Here is an 18,838-nt window from a genome sequence, read left to right as displayed (position 1 = left end):
CCAGGCGGGGTCACACACATATACATAAAGATTGGTTCCACAGTGACTCTACACTTCTTTCCTTTGAAGAATAGCATATGCTGCATGTCTCTAATAAGAAAGTAATACAGGTTCACTGCAGAAAATCTGGGAAAAAGTATAAGAGAGAAAGTAAAGGAAATTTAGGGAAAACTAATATAACATTTGGTTCTATGGCTTTCCAAACAGGTTTATATGTTTTTTAAAATGGGGTCATGCTGTACGTTTGCTTTTTCACTAAATTTCTACGTTTGCCTTACACCTTGTTAATAAATGATAATAATCTGCCATTTGGTCTTCCCTGATGTGAAAATGCTTTTTGCCTGTGAAATATAAACAGATTGAAAGAATTCAAAATCCAGCTTCATCCAGTTTAAACTTGAATATTGAGAGACTCAAATGTTATGAGAAGGGGTTATCTTTAGAATAATAATTACTAACTAACATTCATTGGATGCTTATTCTTATGTTAGGCATGATGCCAGGAACTCTAAAATGTTATCTGGTTAGATGCTTACAATAACCCTGTAAAATAGAATCATGGCCCTTATTTTCAAATGACACTGTAGCATAGAGGGGTCCAGAAACTCGCAAAGGACTCAGTTTGGCATTGGGGGTGGTGAGTCTTAGTGCCATGTCAGCCAAACTAAAGGTCATGTTTTTAACTACTGCATTCAATTATTCAAGTGGTCTCTATCGATAAAGTCATTTCTATACACTAACAATGAGACTGAAGAAAAAGAAATTAAGGAGTCAATCCCATTTACAATTGCACCCAAAAGCATAAGATACCTAGGAAAAAACCTAACCAAAGAGGTAAAAGATCTATACCATAAAAACTATAGAACACTTCTGAAAGAAATAGAGGAAGACACAAAGAGATGGAAAAATATTCCATGCTCATGGATTGGCAGAATTAATATTGTGAAAATGTCAATGTTACCCAGGGCAATTTACACGTTTAATGCAATCCCTATCAAAATACCATGGACTTTGTTCAGAGACTTAGAGCAAATTATTTTAAGATTTGTGTGGAATCAGAAAAGACCCTGAATAGCCAGGGGAATTTTAAAAAAGAAAACCATATCGGGGGCATCACAATGCCAGATTTCAGGTTGTACTACAAAGCTGTGGTCATCAAGACAGTGTGGTACTGGCACAAAAACAGACACATAGATCAATGGAACAGAATAGAGAATCCAGAAGTGGACCCTCAACTTTATGGTCAACTAATATTCGACAAAGCAGTTAAGACTATCCACTGGAAGAAAGACAGTCTCTTCAATAAATGGTGCTGGGAAAATTGGACATCCACATGCAGAAGAATGAAACTAGACCACTCTCTTTCACCATACACAAAGATAAACTCAAAATGGATGAAAGATCTAAGTGTGAGACAAGATTCCATCAAAATCCTAGAGGAGAACACAGGCAACACCCCTTTTGAACTCGGCCACAGTAACTTCTTGCAAGATACACCCACAAAGGCAAAAGAAACAAAAGCAAAAATGAACTATTGGGACTTCATCAAGATAAGAAGCTTTTGCACAGCAAAGGATACAGTCAACAAAACTAAAAGACAACCTACAGAATGGGAGAAGATATTGGCAAATGACGTATCAGATAAAGGGCTAGTTTCCAAGATCTATAAAGAACTTATTAAGCTCAACACCAAAGAAACAAACAATCCAATCATGAAATGGGCAAAAGACATGAACAGAAATCTCACAGAGGAAGACATAGACATGGCCAACACGCACATGAGAAAATGTTCCACATCACTTGCCATCAGGGAAATACAAATCAAAACCACAATGAGATACCACCTCACACCAGTGAGAATGGAGAAAATTAACAAGGCAGGAAACCACAAAGGTTTGAGAGGATGTGGAGAAAGGGGAACCCTCTTACACTGTGGGTGGGAATGTGAAATGATGCAGCCACCCTGGAAAACTGTGTGGAGGTTCCTCAAAGGGTTAAAACTAGACCTGCCCTACGACCCAGCAATTGCACTGTTGGGGATTTACCCCAAAGATACAGATGCAATGAAATGCCAGGACACCTGCACCCCGATGTTTCTAGCAGCAATGTCCACAATAGCCAAACTGTGGAAGGAGCCTCGGTGTCCATCGAAAGATGAATGGATAAAGAAGATGTGGTCTATGTATACAATGGAATATTACTCAGCCATTAGAAACGACAAATATCCACCATTTGCTTCAACGTGGATGGAACTGGAGGGTATTATGCTGAGTGAAGTAAGTCAATCAGAGAAGGACAAACATTATATGTTCTCATTCATTTGGGGAATTTAAATAATAGTGAAAGGGAATATAAGGGAAGGGAGAAGAAGTGTGTGGGAGATGTCAGAAAGGGAGACAGAACATAAAGACTCCTAACTCTGGGAAAAGAACTAGGGGTGGTGGAAGGGGAGGAGGGCGGGGGATGGGGGTGAATGGGTGACGGGCACTGAGGGGGGCACTTGACGGGATGAGCACTGGGTGTTATTTTGTATGTTGGCAAATTGAACACCAATAAAAAATACATTTATTATAAAAAAAATAAAGTCACTTTTGAAGACCATGACAAGGACAAGGCTTAACATGCTGTTTACTAGAAACCCTACTGAATGACAACCTATTAAAAATCTATTAAGAATCTTTTTTTTTCTTTTTGTTAGTATTATAGACCACAGAGATGCAAAGAGACTTTGTTTCCAGCTTATGATTTAATCTGTAAAGTAAAAAAGTCTATCCAAATCACAGAATAGGGACTCTAAGCTCTCTTGAGCTCTCTCCCATGCTTTAATTAGATTGACATTTTAATAGATGTGATATCCTTCTAATCACTCTTCTATTGCCCAGAGTGAATTACTGCTAAATAACTCCTAGACAGCTGTGGCTACATCACTTTTAGAAGAAATTTTTGTGGTTAGCCTCTCTTTGGGGTAGTCAGAGCTTCTGAATGAGTAATGATAAATCATTCTAAGTGATGTTTGCCTCAGCAGGAAGGAAAAAAATACCCAACAACCTGCAACACGTATCTGTTGATGACTGAACTGCTTCTTCCAGATCCACTATGACCAGAAGTGAGTTCTACTTCAAAACTTTAGCATGACAGGAAGAGATTGCAATTGAGCTTGGCGAGTATCAAGGACACTGCTTGCAGAAGAGTTATTGAAGACTGAGTTTCGACAGCCTTGAGACGAGGGAGTTGTGCAAGCTTTCTGAATAGTGAGAATTATAAAATGAAACCCACCTCATCTTCATGGATAGAGTTACAATTTTTTCCCTTTTGCAATATACTAGCTAAATTATTTATTCTGAGGCCTTAAAGAACGAGTGGCTTCCAAAGTCATTTCAGAGTTTGAAGAAAAATCTTTTCCAAAAATTAAGCCAGTGTTTCCTCCAGCCATGACTTCCACCATCTGGCCATAGATTCTTTTCCTTCCTGCTACCTCTCATGTGGGCTGGCCCCTCACTATGGCTAATGATGCCCAGATGTCCTGGATCCACAGGGTCCCCACCTTCAGCTGCCTGTCAATGCATCATCTCCTCTAACTCCTGCCAGGAAATAAAAATTAGAAACCACATCCCTCTCTTCTGGACCAATAGCAAAGAGCTCCCTGGTCAGGGTAGGGTAAGTTGACATCTCAAAGCTTTCAGGGTAGGTTATATTTCCATTAAGAACAACAGAATATCTTTATTTTTCCAGCAGTACCCATGAAGGCACAGACCCCAGCAGTCTGTGTGCAAACCTGTGAAACTGTTGCTTGGCTCCTTATCAGTTAGGGAGTCTAGCCTTGATGGCTTTCCTTGCTATGCAGAGCATAAGAACTTGAGACTAATGGCTCCTTGTTAATTCCAAGTGGTACCTTTGTTATTGTAAAATGCACAGGTATTCTGACGCATCAATCTAGGCTGGAGGACTAAAGGTGAAGGAAGTGGGACTTATAATTTGAAAGGAACTTTTCAAATAAGCAGAGTACCACCCATCTGTCATGCGTTAACTTCACTTTCAATCTTTTTCACTAAATATTCTTGATGCTAAATTATTCTGCGTAATCCCAATCTACCAAGATTGCTCCTCTGTGATCTCAAAGGTTCCACCTTTCCAAAGTCTAAGACTTTCACTTTGAAACTTCACTTTGAAAATGAGAATGCTGTCTATGGGGAGGAAATTGTTGGTGAGTGACCAGAAAGGGGGTTTGGAAATGTTAAATATTCTCATTTCTGTCCTTAGTTCATTGTTATTAACTACAAGGCTGGTCTAGTGTGAGGCACAGAGACAGTTTAGTGCAGTGGTTGGAGCCCAGACCCTGGAACCAGACAGCAGGAGTTGGACTCTTGCTCTACTACTTACTATCTCAGCTGACCAGCTGCTTGACTTCCTTGTGCTTCAGCTTTCTCACCTATAATGGGTCTAATAGCACAAGACTCATAAACTTCTTTTGAGGACCATATGACTGAATATTTTCTAAAACAGAAGAGAGCTTGAGCACTTACACCAAGCACTATATAAATCCTCATAAAATTAAAAAAAATTAACCTCCTCTCACTTTACTTTTTACATCTAGAATATAGGGTTGAATGTAGTCACCCGTAAAAGAGTATTGTTCAGAGATTTAATAAGAAAACCATTATGTAAGAACAAAATATTTTAACTCTGGGCAAAGTCCATCAGCTCAGATTAATGGATTAAGTGTGCAGAATCTATCATCTTCAAGGACAAAATGATGCTACTTTGTGCCAAACTATCACAACATGCCAAGACAAAGAGGACTGGAGCCACATGAAAGAAGAGCTGCAAATTTGAAGTGTCTAATGGATGTCGTTACTTCATTTTCACAAGGGGAATATTGGAGATGTTACCCAAAATGTTTCATCCATGAAAGCTACGTTTCCAGCCAAAGTCTCAGAAAATGACTTCCTAACTATGCATGAATAACTCCCTGTGTGTTGCAAGGAGCATTAATTGTTTATAAAAGCACTCCATTTACATGCCAGTTGGGCTACTAGTTTTGAAAACTGGATGGACTTACTAATTCTTAGCTAACCCTTAATTCTGGCCCAAAGTTGACATTGATATTCATCCTCTAAGTTCTTCAGTAGCACAAGAACTCTTTTTCCCGAGATCAATGATATAGCTGCCACACTGCAGTTCTAGAAGGTTGACTTGTCAAATGAATGTGTAGCTGCATAGTGTTAGGTTGTGAAGTATTAATAGGTCTATCTTCAATAAAAAGAAATGGAAAAATATGCATTTGTAATGATCTAGAAACTGGCTGGAGAGTCTGGCTCCATCCATGTATTTTCTTTTTCTTTTTTTTCCATCTATGTATTTTCAAGCTCTTCAATATCTCTGAGAAACCATCAAAAAGTATTTTTCCTTTGATATATGAACTGTAGTGTATCTTTGAATTGGCTCACATTTTTGCCATGCTTTTCAAATTCCTCAAATTACCATCTCCAGAAATGGCACTAGAGACTAGGAGACCTTGCTGTTAAACCTGTCTGACTGCATTAACACCAGAAATGACACAATAAAAGAGATGACGTTCACAAACTTCTTGGATCTTTCCGAGGAGTAGCAAATGACAGCTTCTCTACTCACAGTTCATCTGCTGTATTTATTAATAGAAAAGAAACATATTTTAGACACAAGATGAACAGGATTACTAGTCCTTCTACTTTTCAAATACATTTCAACGTTAATACATTTAAAATGTTAAAACTGTACTTGGCATGTCAGTGTTCTATGTTCACACATTTCTACATTTAAAGGTTCTGCGATTTTCTGCTTTTCATTTCAGAAACAGTCATTTAAAGTCTAAAGTGGAGTAGGGATGGGCTTTGAAATGAAGATTGGGAAGATTTTTGCTGATGGTATTGAAGGGCATGAGAATTTTAAGAAGGAACTAGGCTTAAAAGGAAGATAAAATCCTTCTGGTGCCTTGGCTGTGGCTAGAGGTTCAAGAGCACTAGTCTAAAGGTCTTCTGATGTCCCATTTCGATGAAATCCCACCACCACCACGACCACCCCTCCACCTCTGCCATTTAAATCTTGCCAGAGGTATCCACTCTAAATTTCGTCCAGAAATCTACATCCAAACACATTTATTAAATTCCAAAAACATACAGATCCTAATCCACTATTATCACCTAAATTTAGAATACAAGAGATTTATAGGGAAAAAATGGGAAAAATTGCTGCATAGTAATAAGTTGATCTGTTTGAAGGGAAAACAAAAACATTTTATAGATCAAAAAACCATCTTTTTGTATCATAATTTTTTGAAGCACAAGATATGTCCTGGGACCATAGGAAAACAGCCGACTCACCAGGCATGCAGCCTTGGGCAAGCTATGCACACTGCGTCTAAGTGTCTTTCCCTACAGAATGGGGACAGCAGTAACCCTACTTCCCTGGGTGGCTGTGAGGGTTAAATGAGGTAGTGAGTACTGAACTCTTGGAACAATTCCTGGTCCATGGTAAAGGCTATGGCATCACGATTCCTGAAGTGAAGAAGCAATGGTGTCACCCTTCACCAGCCACAGGAGCTGCTCCAAGTTCCACGGAGGTGCTAGCCCTATATGTGCTTTCTGCTATCACACCCTAGCCTCTAACCTGTCTTCTTGAATGCTGTAGAGAGGAGAATAATACACACAGGGAACCTCTCCAAAGGGCAGGCTCCTGGATCCCGTCTCTGAGACTGTGACTCCATAGGTCATAGAGATGCCAGGAATGTGCCTTTGAATGAGTTCCCCAGGTGCTCTAATATATGGCTGCCCGGGGAGAAAAACTGCTGCAGAGCATCACAATATGTGCTGCCGAAGTGAGCACTGCTGCAGAGCATTAGAAGTGGTTGTGTTTGGTGCAGGAATTTCTGGGTTTCACTCAAGTGTAGCAGCAAATGTACAATTTCTTCAGTTTTTCTCAAAAATCATTATGGATTCTTAATGTTCCAACAAAGATCAAATAACAAGGCTGTATTTAACAAACTAAGTTCTTGATTCTATCTTCATGTGAATAGAAGATATAACACTATTGTTGGAAAATATTTTTCAGAAATTGGTGCTCCAGCTTCAGAGATAGTTTTCATTGCCTATTTTTACTGAAATATGAATATAATGCCACTAAAAATGCCTTTTTTGGGGGAGAGATAAAACATTTCACTTTACTTGCATTGCTTTTCCCCAGTTATTACAATTTTTAATATACTATGACATATAATTCAGGGACAGTCATTACAAATACAAACTAGAGAAAAAAGAAACCCAAGATTTTTGCTGTAATATATTACAGAATATTTCAGAATAATCAAATCATCCTCTTTCTTCTAATTGGAACAGTGATGGTAACAATATACTGTTATAAGATCTGTGTTTTCTGTTTTGAAAACAAACATGTTGGCCCAACTGTATATTGCTGTGGTGGTGGGACCTTTTATTTTTGTAACTCTTGTATTTTTTTATCTTTCCTTTGGGAAAATAGGGTGACAGATAGTAATCCACATGGGATGATTAAAAACTAATTATTCAACGTAACATAGATTTTTTTTCTTTCTAGGGTAGGATAATATGCTTTTAAAAACTAAAGTAAACTTAGTTTCTGCTGCTCTTAGTAGAATGTTTTATTCACGGCTGCCTCAAAAAGAACAGAGCATTGTTTTATTATACATCAACATAGTGATGAGGTTTTACAAACAGTTTTTGGTTGTTTTTAATGTTATTTTTATAGCAGCCCTGAGACATAACTAGAGCTATATGATCTCTAAAGAGGAACAAGGTTAAGGGTACAGAGGGCGCCTGGGTGACTGAGTTGGTTAAGCATCTGCTTTCAGCCCAGATCCTGATCCCAGGGTCCTGGGATCGAGTTCTGTATTGGGCTCCCTGCTCTGTGGGAAGCCTGCTTCTCTCTCTCCTTCTGCCTGCCACTCCCCTTGCTTGTGCTCTCTGTCCAATAAATAAATAAAATCTTAAAAGAAAAAAGGATATAGGGTACAGAACCACTATGCAAAAAGCGGGCTACCACCAAGGCCAAAATCACTGAAATTGAATGCAGTGGAAATGATGTTGAATGTAGCTGTGAAGTAGGATTGAGAGGGTCCTGTCCAGGCCTGTGGGTGGCTTTGCTCTTGAACAAAGGCAAAATGTCAGAGCATCTTCTTGGACCAAAGGACTGCAGTGAACCAAAGTGCAAATGGTGGTCACCTCAAAGCCACCTAATGGTTGATGGGCAGGCAGAGAACAGAGAATGGCCCAGGTGTCTGTGGAAGGGTGAGCTGAGAATGTTCCTTTCCAGAGCATGTAGACCCATCCTGTGCCGAGACCCAACTGCCAATGGCCTACCAAAATTATATATAGTGAATAAAAAGGGTCACTAAAATAATAAAGTTCCATACCACAGCCTTAAGAAATGTAATATTCAGGAAAGGTACTTCTGTGAGCTTCACAAGATATTAAAAATATAGAACTTAATCATGGAAACAAAGAAATGATAAAGAGAAAGCAAGCACCCATATACATCAAAAAACAAAACAAAACACAACACCAGATCTCAATGACCATCAGGGAAGAAGGAGAACAAATATAATATACAGAAAAATTCTTGCAAAGCCATTTCATGAAAATTTAAGTACAAAAGAATGGCATGTTTTCATGATTTAAATATATTTAAATGCAAGCAGCTGCCATACATATTGTCTTATAAATGTTATGTGCTGTGGTTTGTAAATAAGGCACCTTAAAAATAAAAAGAAAATATTTATTTTATCATTAAATATTATTTAGAGAAAAGAACAATGAAACTAAAACTTTCTCAAGGCTAAAAGTAGTCCTCTGCCATTCCTTATATTTTCTACCTTTTACCATAATTTTGAGACTTTAGAAAGAAATGTAGCATTTTAACAATCAATAACATAAATCAATTTTAGACAAAAGAGAGAAAGGGAGGGAAAGGCAGGGGGCTGTGCAAAAAAGAAAAAGAAAGCAAAAGTTACATTTCCAGAACAAACTAGATCCACTTACCCACATTTTTGTTTCTGGTGATGGAATACACTATATACATTCTCAAAATGATTTAAAAATTAAATTTTCCAATTCTAAATTCTCTTCAGACATCCAGAATTAGATGGTGAATGAGCAACGAGAAACAGATAGTCATTATTGCCTTGAATCAAAATGATATAAAAGAGTCTGGCTTTCCGGTGGTCATCGAGACAGTGTGGTACTGGCACAAAAACAGACACATAGATCAATGGAACAGAATAAAGAATCCAGAAGTGGACCCTGAACTTTATGGTCAACTAATATTTGATAAAGGAGGAAAGACTATCCACTGGAAGAAAGACAGTCTCTTCAATAAATGGTGTCAGGAAAATTGGACATCCACATGCAGAAGAATGAAACTAGACCACTCTCTTGCACCATACACAAAGATAAACTCAAAATGGGTGAAAGATCTAAATGTGAGACAAGATTCCATCAAAATCCTAGAGGAGAACACAGGCAACACCCCTTTTGAACTCGGCCACAGTAACTTCTTGCAAGATACACCCACAAAGGCAAAAGAAACAAAAGCAAAAATGAACTATTGGGACTTCATCAAGATAAGAAGCTTTTGCACAGCAAAGGATACAGTCAACAAAACTCAAAGACAACCTACAGAATGGGAGAAGATATTGGCAAATGACGTATCAGATAAAGGGCTAGTTTCCAAGATCTATAAAGAACTTATTAAACTCAACACCAAAGAAACGAACAATCCAATCATGAAATGGGCAAAAGACATGAACAGAAATCTCACAGAGGAAGACATAGACATGGCCAACACGCACATGAGAAAATGTTCCGCATCACTTGCCATCAGGGAAATACAAATCGAAACCACAATGAGATACCACCTCACACCAGTGAGAATGGGGAAAATTAACAAGGCAGGAAACCACAAAGGTTTGAGAGGATGTGGAGAAAGGGGAACCCTCTTACACTCTTGGTGGGAATGTGAACTGGTGCAGCCACCCTGGAAAACTGTGTGGAGGTTCCTCAAAGAGTTAAAACTAGACCTGCCCTACGACCCAGCAATTGCACTGTTGGGGATTTACCCCAAAGATACAGATGCAATGAAATGCCAGGACACCTGCACCCCGATGTTTCTAGCAGCAATGTCCACAATAGCCAAACTGTGGAAGGAGCCTCGGTGTCCATCGAAAGATGAATGGATAAAGAAGATGTGGTCTATGTATACAATGGAATATTACTCAGCCATTAGAAATGACAAATACCCACCATTTGCTTCTACGTGGATGGAACTGGAGGGTATTATGCTGAGTGAAGTAAGTCAATCAGAGAAGGACAAACATTATATGTTCTCATTCATTTGGGGAATATAAATAATAGTGAAAGGGAATATAAGGGAAGGGAGAAGAAGTGTGTGGGAGATGTCAGAAAGGGAGACAGAACATAAAGACTCCTAACTCTGGGAAATGAACTAGGGGTGGTGGAAGGGGAGGAGGGCGGGGGATGGGGGTGAATGGGTGACTGGCACTGAGGGGGGCACTTGACGGGATGAGCACTGGGTGTTATTCTGTATGTTGGCAAATTGAACACCAATAAAAAATAAATTTATTATTAAAAAAAGAGTCTGGCTTTCATACATAAGAGTAAACAAACTACATATTTTTGTCATGAAAGTACAAAATAATTGTGCTTTTGGGTGGCTGGGGTGGAGAAGGCTAATGATAGCCAGGAAAACCATACATTCCTTCTACTATCCCCAAGCTCTTGTAGGTAAGTTAGGTAAGTGGCCTTCTCCCCTTTTTAATAGGATGTGGTACTTCTAGTCACTTTTCCACACTCAGGCGTTGGAAGCAAGAAGAGGGATTGGTATTCAAGGGAAGACTAGTTTTTTTATCAAAAACAAAGAGCTGGGTAGGCCTCTGCTCCTAGAAGAGTGCCATAGCACCATTGTTCATGACATTTCCTATTGTTTTGGATGTCTATCTCCTTAGACGCACACCCAGGTAATGCCCAGCATGAATGCACCACTCTTTGTTTTGCATACAGTTTGCACATAGGTTCACAGCCAAGGGAGCTGAAGGCATCTACTGAGCATAGGAGGAGTAACAATCCTTCTTAGGCCACCCAGAAAGGGAGCTGAACACAAGACATTACAAAACACATATGAAGAAGTGAGCCACTGTTTAAGGCCTCAGGGCAGCAGTTAATTACACAGACCTCAGCATAAGATGAGAACAGGAGGTGAGAAGGTGGAGTTGGCAAGTAAGTCTTTTTAGAAAAAGTATTTCTTTTATTTTCCAAACTTGAAGTATCTGGATACATTATCTAGTTGATTTTCAGCCTGCTTTAGGAGGCTTATAAAAACCATTCTATAAAATAATTGTTTATTAGACAACATAACATATTGATTCTTACTCAGACAAGAAGGTGGCCAATAATACTCTCAAAGTGAAAGTAGTAAGGAATCTGTATTTGAGTTGACTTATAAGAGTCTGTAGGAGAAGAATAAAGAAACGAAAGATGAGCAGTAATGAAGAGCCCTTGGTAAAAATACATTTAATTATTCATACAACTAATGATTGTAAAAATAAAAATTGGCAGGGCTAGGAAAAGCAGAAAGTGGGCCTAGAAATAGAAAAGAGATTATCTTATACTGAAGAAAAGAGGAAGTAATAGGAGTTGCGTGGGGCAAGTGTTGGAAGCACCTATCAAAAGGTTGCTTTAGAAATGGGAGTCAGAGTTCGTGACTAATTGAAGAATTTTTCAAATGGAATTTCAAGCTAATTTTAGAAATATTTGAGGCACAGAGAGAATAACCAATTAGTTGCTCAATTCGTCCAGCTGCTTTTAATGGGATTTGTGCCTTTGTTTTGGTTTATCATGAATTGAGCACACCTGTTCTCTGCTAATAGTACAAACTGTGAAGGGTAGACTCACTTAACCACACTTGATTCCCTCAAAAGTAAAGTACACTGGAAAAAGGATAGATTTAGAAGCAGAGAGCTTGGGGTCTGAATCCCAGTTCTGTTGTATATTAGCATGTGGTCTGAGACAAGTTACCTAATCTCTCTAAGCCTCATTTTTTTCATCTGTAAAATAGATACAAAAAAATACTGAACAATGAGGACTATTGTAGAAATTATAAATAAGCACTGTAAGACATAAGGTACCCAGTAATACTTAATACATAGCAGTTATAATTATTCCACAATTGGAAATACTCTGCAGTGGCAGCAACCTTTTGTGAATATTGAAGATTTATCTTGAAGTGGAGCAGATAAGTAACAGAACAATTTGAAATAGCTTTTGTATTTGAATTATCTAAGCTAGGTCAAGGGCAGCCATGTTATGTCTACGATGCTCAAGTGTAGAGAATTCTCACAGGAGCAAGGTTGCATATTATGAAGGCTTCGGTTTTGCAATGTCTTGGAGACTATCACTTCAGTTGCTTGGTAGCCATAATACTCAACACTTGAGGATGGAATCTTTGGTGAGAGTGAGAATGAGCATACCAAGACAAATTACAGGATTATGTCAGCAACTGGTCTTTTGCTGCTCATTTTGGGGTTGACGCATGTAAGCTATTGGACCAGTGGCTTATATATGTTACCCATGTAATCATATAGGCATGTTGGAGTATTTACTCTTAAATGCTTAGAGAAAGTATTACATGTGAAGACCCTTATTCAAGGTAGACTACAGCACCAGAATTTGAGAAAACAGCTTTGGAAATTCCTAATTCTTATAAGCTACTTCCCTAATATTTATTATTAAGGATTTCCTATGAAGATATAACTAACTAGTATATCTGTCCTTTTCACAAGGAATAAACTAATGACTTACATCATATTTAAAAGGCCTTAACTGTATCACTGTTTCATCTTAACTATACTTGAATCCTTAAATTCTTGATTGACTGGAGCAAGAATATATAGATTATTTCAAATACTCTTGATATTTTACAAAGAGACTGATGATTATTAAAAAGTTCTTCCCACTAATGACCAAATGAACAAAATACTTATTTTTCTTGAAATTTTTTTGCCATCTCTGAATGGTTGACACTTTGATAGAGAATGTACAACTACACTACAGTGAATCTGAAGTTATCCAAGTGAAAACCAAATTATCTTTTTGTACCAAATGTAAAATTATACTTTGTACATATTATTTTATCACCCTAAATCCCCCCTGCCTTTTGGGGGCATAAGTAAGGGCCAGGTTAAGTGAACACAATTCAGGTGATGATAATGTTAACTGAGCATCTTGCAAGTTGTAAGTGTGCAATTTATTTCATTTCCCTTTTGTGTGCACATATCATTTCCTTCATTTATAATATAGAAATTGAGACTCAGAAAAAATGACTGTCAAGTCCAAGGCCAAGTTGTTAGTAAACACTAGGACTAGTACTAGAAGCCACATCTTTTAAGCACAACAGAATTTGCTCTTCTCCAAGTTGTCTTTATTTACTTTTTCATGAGTCCATGGTTCATACAGCAAACATTTACTGAATGCATCTTATATGCCAGGCACTGTGGTAGGCCCTAGAAATACGAATCACCAATGGATCTCATCCCTAAGCAACTCACACTTTGATAAATGAATGACAACAGCTCCTTTTGCCAAGTGCTCTGGGAGCAAGGAGGAGGAGGGAGCAAAGGCAGGGGTAGGAGCTGGTGGTCCTGAAAGGAAAAGATATCCCTGAGCAGCAGATAGAGGCCTTGGGCAGCTGCAGCTGCAAGCAGTCTCCTCTATTCACACTAGCATGCCCAGCCAGTGTTATCATTATCTGAGTACCAAGTCTCAGAAAAGATGGGAAAAGGACAGGTCCGGGGAAAGATGAGCAGGAATTACTCAGGTGAAGAAGATGGGGGAAAAGCATTCCAAGGGAAGGGAATGGCTGCTGTATGAAAGCACGATGTCATGACATTATATGGCTCCTTTGGGAGACTCTATTTGGTGTAGCTGAAACGAATGAGGTGGGCGGCAGGGCAGTAGGGAAGTGAACCAAGAGAGATTAGCAGAGGCCAGGCACTGTGAGGTTTATGGTTTTGGGTGCATCCTGCAAGGTACAGGAAGTGAGTGAAGGGTATTTACCAGTGCTATGATCAGATGTGGATCATAGAAAGCTCCCTCTTGCCGTAGTGGAAAACCAGATTGGAGGAGCCAGGTGGGATCATGGCAGGAACCTAAGGCAGAAGTGAAGAGTCCTGGGATTAAGGACGGAACAGTGAGGATGACAAGCCAAGATTTGAGAGATAGGGGGGCAGACTTGTTGAATGTCTAGATAGGTGTAGAGATGGGAGTCAGGAGTTTGAGATGTCCCTTAAATTTCTGACTGGGATGAATGGATGGACAGTGATGATATCCTCTGAATTTGGGAAGAAAGGGAGAAAAGGAAATGTCCCTTTAGAGGAGGAGGGACATAATGAGTGATTCTGACATGTTGAGTGTATGCTGGGTTGATGCCATCCTTAACATAGAACACTGTGTTTCTGGATGACTTACAGAAATTTTTTGATATTTTCTACTCAAAGCATTTATTTTAACATGGAAATTCATCAGCATATAGGAAAAGCAGCTATACAAATAAATAAGGATGAGTCTTATATGAATCTAACTACAGAATAATATTTTAGCACATAGATCTAAACATTTTCCCATTTGTTAATATTTTTCAACACGTGATTCAAAAAGTCTAAGATACCAAAGTCTTAAAAGATAAATTATTTAAAAATCTTTATTAGTCACACACCCTTAAAACATTTGCATTTGCTCTGAGAGGGAAATATACACCCAAAGGGCGAAGGAGAAAAAAATAGTTTCCTTAAGTGAAGGAATGGGAAGAACAGAAGATCTATCTGGCCACTTGCCAGAGAATATTGAAAAGCTGGACATTTCAAGACAAATCTCCACTAATCCATCTTTTACCAAAGTTCTCACTTAAAGTCCACTTTTTGACATGAAATATTTAATAGGAACTTATTTTAGCCACAAAGTGCCCTTAAAAAAATGTAATACTGGGCTCCTTACTCGGCTAAAAGAAGAAGGTATGAGAAGAAACTTGCATTTAAAAAAAGGAAAAAGGGGACTTGAGGAAAGCCTTGACCAGTTAATGAGAGTTTCTATTGAAAACTGAAAGCTAATGACAACACAAAGTTTCTTTGCTATTTAGGACAGATGTTTCTTAAAGAATGGATAAATCAATAAAGTTCATTTTCTATTGGCATCTGGAACCACAATTTTAATCTGTTGAAATGGCACAAAGACAAAGAACAAAATACAAATAAACACAAAAAGGTTTTCTGTAGAAAGGAGCACCTTTTAATTGGCTTTCACCCTCACAGTTTATATTCAGCTCCCTAATGGGGAATAAACTCCCTCAGGAAGGTGACTTTTTGTTGGGTGCGTGCATGATGTTCATTTGTCTTGCATCTAAAAATTAGAACATAACAAGCTTCTAATCATCACCTGTTAATTCAAAACAAAAAGAATTCTTTTTTTTTTTTCCATTGAAAGCAGATTGTAGTAAAAAAAAAAAGGCAGCATTCTCCAAGGTCATATGCTGTTGGCAAAGCTCAAAAAAACCTTGTAGTCCAACTTGCTTATGTTCAGCTGTGTTTACTTAGACTTAACATGACAAAGTCTGCCTCTGATTATGCTGTGCAGTCATCTGCCCACAGATAAATAGGTATTACACAAACTTTTGGAGAGAATGACATTTGGCCTCCATAATTTTGGAATAATTTACTATGTACCTTCAACTTAAAACACCAAAATGATCCACAATATGTTTTTGGGAATGAAGCATAAATATTTCATTTTACAAAGGGAGCAGTCTCCATGACCTTTATGGATTTTAGGTGATTTACTAACAAAGTATGGTACTGGTTTGGAAGGTGTGGGGTAGCTCTGCAACAGGCAGTTTGAGGCAACATTTATTTCAGTCTTTTCAATAACCATCAAGATTTCAAGGAATTTCTGTAAACAAACTGTCACTTAAAGAAAATAACTTTCCATCATTTTTTGCAACAAGTCTCCAGAACAGAACATGCATATAAAAATAAGAGTTAACTAAATTATTTCCAGATACTGCATCTTGGAGTAATGTTTACACTATTGGTAGAAAGCAAAAGCTCAATGTTTTACCACCGTATCTTACAGTAAATGCAAAATTTTGCTTTTGGAGTAATGTAAACCATTTCCACAGCATACAGTCTGTTCCTGATTACCTAAGAATTGATTCTGACCCATCATATTTACTTTGCTTGCTGTTGTATTTACATAATAAAAGATACACAGACTTTCCTCTCCAAACTAAGATTGTTTCAAAGGTGGAAGTACTTATTATATTCCCCAGCTATCAATCAATAAACCAATCAATCAACAGATCTTTACTGTATTTTGCTAACAGCTGGTAGTACAGTAGTGAACGAGAGGGAGATGGTTCTGTCTTCTGAAAATTATCTAATGAGAAAAATGATAAATGGAACACGTGCTGTCACTTTCTGGGTTACCTAGTTTAATTTACATAATTATGAAGAGTTTTCCTCCACAGAAATGAATATATTTTCAACCCTGAGTCTTGTTTTATTATTGAATTAACTTAGGAATATAGCCCTTCATTTAGAATGTGGTCTGTCAAGGGAGCCATGAATATTCAGCTGTGCCAGCTCCCTTTACCAGTTCAGGACACATCTGTAAAAAGGTTAGTTTTGACTGATTCATTTAATACTTTCTAGTTTGACCTTTATTCTAATTTACTGAATTTGCTTTGATACACACTCTGTAAAGTGAAATAAGGTAAAGGATGGCACTGCTACTCTTCTAGCAACTGCCACTTACATTTAATAAGCAAAGATTTCCAAAAGCCTTTCCCTCTAAAGAACTGAATAGATCTATGTACCTTATGCCACATTCCCCCACTGTTTTCTTACTGACTTTGGGATTCACAAACAATGATTTTAGGAATACACACACACACACACACACACACACACATTCATATATGCATATGTTTTCAAATGTGTATGCCTTTAAGGTTAGGAAACAAATCCATAACATGTGCTGGAGACTAGTGTCCTGCTCACACCAATCTCTACAAGAGCATATATGTAGGCCTCATCAGCTTTATTTTTTTTAAGATTTTACTTAATTATTCAAGAAAGACACAGAGAGAGAGAGAGAGGCAAAGACATAGGCAGAGGGAGAAGCAGGCTCCATGCAGGCAGCCCGCTGCAGGACTTGATCCCAGGACTCCAGGATCACAACCTGAGCCGAAAGCAGATGTTCAACTGCTGAGCCACCCAGGCGTTCCAGGCCTCATCAGCTTTCAATGCAAAACTGCATCCACAATCATTCTAGAAAGGGCAGATTCCCCAGATTCGACGTGTAGTCAGAGAACTGAATCCAGGAAAATGAGGGAGTATGAAATTCTCTTCTGAAGCCCAGCCACATGACCAAGCCACTGATGGAACAGCAAGCCCAGTGAGGAAGGCTGCTGCTCTAGAGAGAAAGAAATTACTTTCACAGCTTGATACCTAGGTCCTATGATAGCTGCCTCAAAGAGGAAGGTAAATGATGTTAGAAAACATGGGGGATGTACAAATGACCACACAGTTTACTTTCCGAGCATGGGAGCTGTGGGGCCAGTTGATATATTAAAGTAATGAAAACCCTTTAAGTTATGCAGCCACTTGCTGGGGGATTTCTTATTAAGGAAAAGTAAATTTGCAAGTCTTATTAGATTGGACCAAGACATAACGCTGCACAAAAACTAGCACGAATTCCTTTTCATTTTAAAAAAGGAATTTGTAAGTCCTATATGTGCAAATTATCTGACATTCAGTCAGGGCTATCAGGCAGCAATATTATGTCTAAGAAAAGAATGGCAGACATCAGTATCTCCACACATGCAGTTTGCTCTTTAAAACACCGAATTTAACACAGAAGAAAATGTTAGTTAGCAGATCACTTGACGGGAATTAGTTTGCAGAAGATATGTAGTTGAATCAAACTTATATGGCTCTCTCAATGTTAACCAAAGTTGGAAGAAAAAAAAAAAAAGGAAAGCTTTCACAACCAAAAATCTTGAAAAATTTCCTATATTTTCTGGTTTCATTTTTCCCAGAACTGAAACACCACAAAATAACATCACCTCAGTGCACTCACTTCCAGCTCAGTCAGGAAGTGCTGAGGTACATAAACATTTTTTATTTCACTTTTTTACAAGAAGGTGACCAACATTTTCTTAGCCTTCCAAAAAGCTTCAGGTTTGGAATACATTTTGGTTAAATGTCAGCAAAGGAATTTGCTCATCGTTCAAAAAGCACTTTTTCTTTCCAACTTTGGAATATATGTAGAAACTGTGTTGTGAATGGAATTACCAAAAAGGCTTGGAGCCACAAAGGGAAATCTAGTTTTACAATTCCGAAAAGAGTTGTGTAGGGAAGCCTTCTGTATGGGAGGAAACAGGATGAACAAAGGACATTCATATAGCACAGCTTGTCAAGTGCTTTCACAACCATTAGCAACAGCTCTGGGAGGTAGGACATTTTCTCTCCCTCATTTAAAGATATGGAAATAAATCAGAGAAGTTAAATGATTTATCTAATGTTTTTCAGTTAATGGTAGAGAAAAAATATCTGAACCCAGATCTTCAAAGTCTAAGGCCATAACTAGAAGGCGCAGATTGAAAACCAAGCGCCAGCATTGTGCATACTGGGAAAAAGCTAGAAGTCTTGCCAAGGTGTATCATCATCACTATTATTTAACACTGTATGTAGAGGTACAAGTCAATG

The 18,838-nt window shown here is 38.2% G+C and overlaps 1 protein-coding gene across 4 annotated transcripts in view; it reads right to left on the bottom strand.

Moving 5' to 3' along the window:
• The window catches only part of LOC119870089 (homeobox protein Mohawk), a 67,075-nt gene that overhangs the window by 9,119 nt on the left and 39,118 nt on the right, over positions 1 to 18,838 (bottom strand). Inside the window, exon 6 of one of the 4 annotated variants that reach the window (XM_038529950.1) lies at positions 14,136 to 14,227. The exons of 2 other annotated variants lie outside the window; for them this stretch is intronic. In XM_038529950.1, the coding sequence (XP_038385878.1) occupies positions 14,136 to 14,227 (92 nt within the window). Of the gene's footprint in view, positions 1 to 5,045; positions 5,642 to 14,135; positions 14,228 to 18,838 lie in introns of those variants that run through there. One more of the 4 variants, XM_038529953.1, reaches the window with a different exon arrangement.

Source organism: Canis lupus, chromosome 2 (genome assembly GCF_011100685.1).
Source record: "Canis lupus familiaris isolate Mischka breed German Shepherd chromosome 2, alternate assembly UU_Cfam_GSD_1.0, whole genome shotgun sequence".
Taxonomy (NCBI): Eukaryota; Metazoa; Chordata; class Mammalia; order Carnivora; family Canidae; genus Canis; species Canis lupus.
The sequence above is the reverse complement of the archived record's forward strand: the minus strand, read 5'-3'. Positions and strand labels throughout refer to the sequence as shown.